This window comes from Spinacia oleracea, chromosome 5 (genome assembly GCF_020520425.1).
Source record: "Spinacia oleracea cultivar Varoflay chromosome 5, BTI_SOV_V1, whole genome shotgun sequence".
Taxonomy (NCBI): domain Eukaryota; kingdom Viridiplantae; phylum Streptophyta; class Magnoliopsida; order Caryophyllales; family Amaranthaceae; genus Spinacia; species Spinacia oleracea.
In genome coordinates, this window is record NC_079491.1 from 24,377,022 (window position 1) to 24,386,421 (window position 9,400).

General features: G+C 32.9%; 1 protein-coding gene across 1 annotated transcript; it reads right to left on the reverse strand.

Moving 5' to 3' along the window:
- Nucleotides 1–5,714: 5,714 nt before the first annotated feature.
- On the reverse strand, nt 5,715–9,400 carry LOC110793007 (protein SMAX1-LIKE 3). The gene is made up of 3 exons (XM_021997833.2): nt 7,776–9,400; nt 7,339–7,579; nt 5,715–7,151 (listed from the first exon to the last, which is right to left on the reverse strand). Exons 1-3 carry the CDS (start codon nt 9,089–9,091, stop codon nt 5,976–5,978), a joined length of 2,733 nt encoding a protein of 910 aa, XP_021853525.2. The 5' UTR covers nt 9,092–9,400; the 3' UTR covers nt 5,715–5,975.

The following is a 9,400-nucleotide window of genomic DNA, read 5'->3' on the forward strand; positions in this document are numbered from 1 at the left end:
AAGACAGATTCCTTGTGCTCCAAATTTTGATCCTAGCACACATTCTCTTAATGGTCTTTTCACATTCTTCAATGGAAATCTACTTAGAACAAATAGGAATACCCAGGTACCTGAATGGGAAGCTACCCTTAGTGAACCCTGTCATATCAAGGATTCTTTGCATATCACCTTCTGACACACCAGAGCAGTATACAAAAGTTTTTGGTGGGCTAGCTTTTAACACTGTGGTGTTTGAGAAGAGTTTAAACCCTTGCATCATAAGACATACCAACCTAAACTCACCCTTGCAACACTATCATCTGCAAAACACAGATGGTTATGTTTAGAAGCTCTACGTCTAGGGTGAAACTTAAAGCCTTCCTTTTCACCAACTATCAATAGAATCATGGACAGGTAATCAATACACAACACAAAAAGTAAAGGTGAGAGAGGGTCCCCTTGCCTAAGACCTCTCCTTCAAAAAACCCATGGAGAGAGCCATTGATAGAGAGAGAGAATCTAGGAGTTCTAACACACTCCATAATAAGGAGAATGAAGTGACTAGGAAACCCCAACCCCACAAAAAATGTTGTCTTTCGGAAAGAAATTTTAGTTTAAGACTTTGCCAAAATAAAATAAAATTATAAGGTTATTTTTCTCAAAGTTAAGTTAAAAAATGTCATTTTTAACAAATTGTCTAACTGGAACGATAAAAAAGTGACATGGATTATCATGCTTTTAACATTAACTTCTGCAGTTTTTCATGGCCCCTTCTATTTTTGTGGGATAAAAAACACTTACGTAGTATGAATTAATGGTTAACGTTAATAAGCAGAAACAATCCGTAGACTATGGACCATGGTGTACATAGATCATGATTTACCTATTATTTCGACGAGGTTTATTGTGTAGAACTACTACTTGTGTCTAAGTTCATTCACGATAAAAAAAATCTTCGTTTTATTTTTCGCTGGAGAATGGAAGTTCATCTACAGTATTAAGCAAAGGTATATTTCGCAAACATTATAGTTAATCGTTGATTCGTTGCTCGATAAGATTTGATAACGAAGCCATTGGTTAATTAAGTACTTGTATGATATAATTCCTTTAATGTTGCATATATTTCACTACTAGATTTTAGCTTGTGCGATGCACGGATTCTATTAAATTGTTTAGTTAAAATAAAACTCTTATATATACCAACTGTTATATTTTATATACTTCGTATCAGATTAGATTAGTGTTTGATTTTGGATTGACTTTCATTTTAAATTTATATTTTAATTATTAAAGTGTTTGATTTTGGATTGAATTTCATTTTGAATTTATTTTTTAAATATTAAAGTGTACGTTTGATTTGGGATGTAATTGTATATACGTAGTATTAGTAATTAATTAATAAAAATATATATGACACCTAATTATTTATCTACATGGCACTCGACTTTTTTATTTCATAAATTATTTCGAAATCTTATTTTTGGTTGGCCAAAAATCATTAGATTTCCTATATACGTGCATTAGTGTTTGATTTAGGATTGAACTTTATTTTAGATTAGTGTTTGAATTTGGATTGAATTTTATTTTAGATTTATTTTATAATGATTAGAGTGTTTGATTTTGGATGGAGATGATAATATTAGTAATTAATTAATTAAAATACCTACGTGGAACCTAAGTAATTATCTACGTAGCACAAGATTTTTTTAATTCAAAAATAAATTAGAAATCTTATTTTTCATTGGTCGAAATCCATAATAATCCTATGTGGCGCTCTAATATTTCAGCAAATATGCCTCCTATATATACTAGATTTTTTCCTGTGCGATGCACGAATTTTATTAAATTGTTAAGCTAAAATAAAACTATTATACATACCAACTGTAGTATTTATATATTAGATTAGATAAGTGTTTGATGTTGGATTGAATTTCATTTTATGTTTATTTTTTTTAATTGTTAGAGTGGTTGATACGTAGTATTCGTAATTAATTAATAAAAAATATCTATGTGTAACCTAATAATTTATCTACGTGGCACTCGACATTTTTAATTCATAAATAATTTTGAAATCTTATTTTTCATTCGCCAAAACCATTAGATTTCCTACATGGCGCTCTAATATTTGATTAGTGATTGATTTTGGATTCAATTTCATTTTAGATCAGTGTTTGATTTTGGATTGAAATTTATTTTAGATTGGTGTTTGATTTTGGATTAAATGTTATTTTAGATTTATTTTTTAATTATTAGAGTGTTTTATTTTGGATGGAGGCGTACATATTAGTAATTAATTAATTGAAAATCTAGGTGGCACCTAATTAATTATCTACGTGGCACTTGATTTTTTTCATTCAAAAATAAATTAGAAATCTTATTTTTCATTGGCCGAAACCATTAGTAATCCTACGTGTCGCTCTAATATCTCAGCAAATATGCCTCCTTTATATATATATATATATATATATATATATATATATATATATATATATATATATATATATATATATATATATATATTAGATTAGACTAGAATAGAAGCCCGTGCGATGCACGGATTAATATTATTAAACTATCAATAATTGTAAATCTTTTTAGAGGGAAAGATAGAGTAGGTTATCAATAATTTTACTTAACAAACATGCACCGCATAGGATATAAATGTATCATAGTTTTTATTATTCTAGAAGTCTATATTTTAAGTTAATTTATTAAGCAACTACGTTATCTTAATGAAAAATGACGATGATAGTTTATCACCTTCAAAGTTAGGTCCTACGTACTGGGCTCCATTTAATCATTTTTGTTGATCTCCATTTAATCTTATTTTGTTGTAATTTGGTGTTTGCTTCCTATAACGTGTTTGGCTTTAGTTTGACAATAGTCCAATCAAGATTACCCCTTCTAATAAGGTAAAGTAATGCTAATAATTACAGAGTACTCCGTATTAATTAGATGTTTATGATTAGCTAGAGTTTTTTCTAAAAATATTTGTTAGAAAAATAGAATATGGTCATATGCTAAGATCTTCACCTGTATGGCTGTATTAATATTGACGCCCTTAATTCATACGATTGTAGGTCACATATTCAAATTCCCCTAATTCATTCGAACCTTAAAAAAAGTACGCACCAAAAAAATAATCTACAGTCCTATGATAAAGAATATTACTACAAACCAACTAAGATAATTTCAAAAGTTCAAGAACAATAGTTAATAGCGTAGGGGAAATTCTTCTTAAAACTCTATTGCAATACATTTTCTTAATCCCACAGTCACACACTAATATCAACATGATTTAACATAATTAGAAATTTATAATACACAATTAAATAGTATTAAAAAAATGTACATAATTATGAATAGAAATTAAATATAGGGATATTTTTATTATGACACAACATATTGTCATATACTCCGTATGAATTACGTGTTACAAGCAAAACAATTCGCTGCACAAGGCAGACAAATTCGTAGGAACTATTATACCCCTTGAAACACCACGAACCATTGCATTTACACGCGCAACATAATCAAGCAAGAGTATACAATTGTCCACCTTCAAGTGTACCTTTGATTTACATGCCATGACACCACACATGGATGCAAATCCACAAAAACCCACATCAAATTTGATGTTCAACCAAGTATTAAGGAAGGGGATTGTTTGTTGACTGCCATCTTTTAAGAAAGCATTACCTCGGAACCCACTTGTAACTGTGCAGCAAGCTCAGCCACGGCAATCTGACTGCATTCATGAAGTCTTTCATTGATTTCTTCAGCCATAGCATCCCAATAAGAATTTGATATAATTTCCCCTTGAATTAACATAAGGGCGGGATCGTCGGAAACTCAAACTTGTGTTTGTCTCTCTACATACCCATACTTGATTATAGCCTGATGAATTTATAAGAGAATTAGATACGTTTAATCACAATCCTTAACTTATCCGAGCATCGTTTGATAACATTTGAAATTCTATCTTATTTTTAAAACCGGATAATTAAATCTTTTTTCTCTTATTATCTTTTACTTAACACTAATTTATCTTTTTAATTACTTCTAACAAAATTTATCTCTTATTATTTATTTTATTTTATTTTAAAAATCTGAAATATATTATTCTTTGATGACGTGGAAATCCTACGTGGCGCTCCAAATGCTCTCCAAAAAACTCCCCTTTATATATATATATATATATATATATATATATATATATATATATATATATATATATATATATATATATATATATATTAGATTAGATATTAGATTGAGTGTAAATTAAAATTGGTGTGATGGAAAATAAGCAAGGATGTAATAGTGATGTACTGCTAAATTTTGTTTTAATTGAAAATAAGTTGGGTAGTTATTTGACAAATCGATGTCAACTTAAGGGGAAAGTTAAAGGCAATAAAATAGACAAAAAGGGAGAATGACACATAAATGAGCAGGAAAACATCTTACAAGTACTACTTTGCAAATATTCCCTTATTCTCTTTTTATAACTTCAATTTCTTGACTAGGAATATATGGTTCTTGCTACTATTTTGTACACCCACACACATAATTAATTTAGTGTGTATATGTATAAAAAACGTGTATATGACGGTCATATATATAAAATCAACTTCTTACCAAATACGGAGTAGTAGTAGTTTTTAATCACATAGTTACATATTGTTATCAAATACGGAGTAGTTATATATTATTTAATAAAATACTCCTTCTGTTTCTAAATGTTTTTCCCATTTTTCGAATTGTGTAGATTCTCGACCTTAGTCACTTCTAGTAAAATTCAAGTTTTACAATTTTGAAAAAGTCAAAAAAGTGATATTGGCCAAACATAAATCTTGAGGATAATTGAGTAAAATCAATTGAGATAAAACAAGTATATATGTCTAGGCACAACAAGTACGATCAACGTAGTTTGTTATAGCTTTTTTTGTACCGTACCCAAAAACCATGTATGCTTGCAAGGAAGAGGATATTTTTTGTTTATCGGCTTCAATATCAAAAGAGATTATATAACTGAAAATCAAAAGAAAAATAAATAAAAATAAAGGTGTTCAAAGGAGAAAAAAAAGCTAACACTAGTTTTAAGGTACGTACTTCACTATATCCCAAATATTTTCAGCCGAAAGAAACCTTCTAATAATTATTACGAATTATTAAAAAAAAGAAGAAAAAAGGTGTATTTAACATAATTCAACTATTCAAAACCATTGGTAACATAAACAAACTAAATTCAAGAAATTAAACCATCTCTATTATATAAAGGAAGTCTTGATTATCTATATAATACCGTTACGTACAAAGGTTAAATTGTTACGCATTTTTAAAAGGTTAGTAAATTACATGTAAACTAGAGTTCTGACAATATTCGCACACATCAGTTTACCGGCCAAGAGCTCACCATAAAAAAAAAGTCCATTAACAACATGCCATGAATGACGGGGTCAAACTAATCTCGTCCTACCAATGATGTCTTGGCCTAGTGGTTAAGACTGAGGGCCTGTATACAATAGATCTCAGTTTCGAATCGCTCGCCCCCATTTGTAATTTATATTGTCCTTGCGGCTCATTTGCAACCAAAAAAAAAAATCTGGTCCTTTTTGTTAATGGTTCCAATGTTCCATGAGTCCATGACAATCTATTGACAACCCTCTTTCAACTGCCTCTCATGACGAGGCTTGTTAATTTGGACGACCTCCTTTCAAAACAGGCAATTGCTCTTTACGAATGGAAAACTGTCGTTAATAATATTTTTTTGCAGTGGAAAAGAAGTGATAATTAAGAGAGATTGAACATTAGATATTACAGTAGTGAAATTCCTTCGTTGTTTAAGTTACTCGTATATTTACAAAGTAGCTAGCTTAATTAAGACTAGAATTTTACATGATTAAAAACATTTAATACGGCAAATAACCTTACAAAAAAAAACCCATAAATTAAATAAAAACATGCAAAAGCCCCATCTGCATGCATGAAGAACATCACAGTTGTTGGTGGTTTTTGAAGACAATACATCTATCAACTGATGCAAGGAGCCCAATTTCATCCATGGAATACTCGCTTTCGACCGTGTTTTCATTGTCATCATCATCGTTTATCGATATATTCAAATCTAAGGAAAGACTAGGACTAGTTGTATCATCTTCCTTGTTGTTCCTCATCACCTGGTGGTGGTCATCTTCTTGAGGCGTAACATCTACTTTGTGCTTCATTGTAGGTGAGCATGCCCTTGATCTTGATCTAAATCTTTCGCAACTTAAGATAATAATCGCGTCACCAAAACTAACTTCTTCCCCACTTGAATTCTTAGAGATTTTACCTCTTTCAATAGCTTTCTTGATCCCCATTTGAGAGCAATGATCCATTTGCTCAATATCCTCAACAAAGAAAACCCTATGAGGATCATTTGACACCGCCTCACCAAACTTTTCGGTATAGCTACAACTTTGCTCATCTCTTAGCCTCTTGTTTCTAGAATCTTCCAAGGAGTCTGCTACGACTCTTGTAGAGGAGAAGCTACTAAGTCCAATAGAAATGAACTTATCTTGTGATGAACCAAAAACAACCCTTGCTAATTCCCTAGCAATCTTCTCCTTGGCTTCAATATCAATACCTTGGAAGAACAACCATGTATCTTCCTTAATGTTTTTCTCATTTGATTTTCTTCGCGACTTACCTGATCTACATTGTAATACCGTGCTTACTATATCGAAAATTATGTCTTTTTTCCTAGGGACTTGTTGCTCGAGTGCATTGCAAAGTATCTTGAGATTCTCAGTAGTGTACTCGTTGAATCTAACACATTTTGATTCAAATGGATCCATGATATCACTGGAGGAAGGCGAGGTTGGGGTTGAATTAGGGTTTGAAGATATGAACGCATGTCTTCGTTGAAGATGATCATTGGGTGACATTGACATGGTGAATGTAGTTGGATCATGAGTTCGGTTCGAGGGCTCAGTGACCCAAAAATTCTTGGGTTCAAAACATTGGTGGGTAGGTTGCAACCTTGAGTGATGAGGGTCATATGTAAAGTTGGAGGTTGAAGAAGAAGGTGATATGGAAGAGAAACTTAGTGTTCTTTCAAATGATGGTGATGATGATGAAGTGCATATTGAGCCCCATCTTTTGCAAAGATCTTTGACCGGCACAGAATCCTAATAGTAAAGAAACACAAGATCGGTTTTAATAAAAGTTGTAAAAGAATGAGCCACTTTTACTAATTTAATTAACTTGGGTTAATTAGTTGATCATATAATCAACAAGCTAATTAAGTTAGTTAATTAATTGTCTTTCATTTTAGAAGAAAGTATAATTATTAATTAAGATAAAATAATAATTAACCTGATCATTGTTGGTAATGTTGCTTGCTTTCTTGCTATTCTCATCCTTGTACTGTTGGAGCCATGAAGGCAGACTTGAGCTGATGGAGTCACTATTACAACCACTACTTTGCCGGCTTTGTGACTCCATATTCGCGGTGCCGCTTGGCCGGTAACTGTCTTCTCCACCACCACTTTCTAGCATCAGCCAACTACTTCCATTCGTATCCAACTTCTTGCTTGTCAATGGACTTTGTATATCACTGGACAAATAAGCAACTCCTAAATTAAAACTTACCCCTTCTCTCATGCAATTCCTAAATTAATAAGCTATATACATGCAATTCCTTAAGAAAACTCGAATTAGATATATGTATAAATCTTAATTTAGAATAAATAATCAATTAATTAAAAGAAACAAGATATTAATAGAAATAATAAAAATAAGTGGGTGATTACCTCTCAGGAAGAAGACTTAAGGCCAAGCTACCGGCAGGAATAGTGATGGCATGGAGACCCCAAAGTGCCTCGAGTGAGGGTTGGCCGGCTCTACATCTCATGTAAGTCTGAAAGGTAGCGATACCGAGAAGCCATAACTTGCCACACTCACCAGCATAACCAAAAGCTAATTTCCCAATCTCCATGATCATGTGTTCAATAGGGCAATAATAGCTTCTCCTTATTGGTTGATGTTGATCAACTAGGATATTATTATTACTTGCCCTAAATTCATTAACCCATTTAAGATCATCCAAATACAAGATCACCCCTTTATTATTATCCATACAACATGTCTTAACAAGACACTTAAGTTCCCCAACTCTTTGTTCAACTTCCTCCCTCGAAAGATGACCGAAAGAAGCGAAAGAAAGATGAATGAATTTAACATCTTTTAAGGGCTCATGAACTTCACCCTTTTCGACTCGATCCATTACTCCTCTCACTAGACCTTCTAAGGTTGAAAGACACTCCCCTACCACCACACTATTTCTCTTTCTTTTGTTTACTAAACTCTCAATCACACTCATCACATCCTCATTTCTTACTCCTACTACTTGATCACATAATCTTGGTTTCCCCACTTTCAATGACCCTGTTTGAGCCATGGATAAAAAACTACTATTATTATTATTATTAGTATTATTATTATTATTATTATTATTATTATTATTATTCATATTATTATTACTATCCTTATTAGGCTTGATGTTGTTGTTGTTGTTGTTGTTATTGGTGTTATTATTACTAGCTGGAGCTTCCACGGAAACCGCTTGCTCTACCTTTTGTTTAACCAAAGGACTCGAAAACCCGGCTTCCCTCATAACCCTACTTACACTAGGATCATCAAGTATGGAGATGATCATCTGCTCTAGCTCAATCTTCACTGCCAAGAGGGGTTGCTGCTGGTTCTCAATCGAACCCCTTCTCTGGTGGGCTTGGGCCCGCTTGAAGGCGGCCACGAGGGCGTTCGCTATCGTAGGGTGGTGATGTTGACCCGAGTGCGGGCCAAGCATCGGGCCAGATGTGGACGTTGGGAGGCGGTTTAGAGCCACGTTGAAGCAAAGTTCTAAGGCCCGGCATTGAAGTGGGTGGGAGTGAGACTGGAGGCAGGCAGCCCGGAGTAGGCCCGATGACACCGACAACATCGTGTGAGCAACATGGAGAGGAGTCACCTGCGCGTGGCCGCGCCTTTTCGCAAGCGCCACCGCTTGTTTCACCACCGCTGCCGCATCAGATGTAAGGGCTTGTTGGATTGTACAACCTTGTGACCTCATGATGATAATTATTTATCAAGATCACCTAATAATAAGTTAGAAAAGTATATAGGAGATCTATCAAATATCAATCAAGAAAAGGAAAAACCTTTTAGCTAGGTAGATATATCAAATATCATCAAGTTAGAAGAGATGATTGAAAACCATAGGTAAAGAGCACTATAGAAGTGAAGTGTATGTATATGGGAAAGTAATAATAGTATGAGTTTATATGAATTGAAAGTGATATAAAGAAAGAAATAATTGTGGTTTAATGATACGACACAAATGATATATAGTGGGAACGATTTAAGTAGAAAATGATAATGA

Excerpts from the sequence above, each read along its gene's own strand:
- LOC110793007 (XM_021997833.2), bottom strand. The coding sequence starts at position 9,091 with ATGAGGTCACAAGGTTGTACAATCCAACAAGCCCTTACATCTGATGCG. Across the intron at positions 7,580-7,775 it reads TTAAGTCTTCTTCCTGAGAG|TGATATACAAAGTCCATTGA; the intron begins GTAATCACCCAC and ends TTATTTGTCCAG. Across the intron at positions 7,152-7,338 it reads ACATTACCAACAATGATCAG|GATTCTGTGCCGGTCAAAGA; the intron begins GTTAATTATTAT and ends CTTTACTATTAG.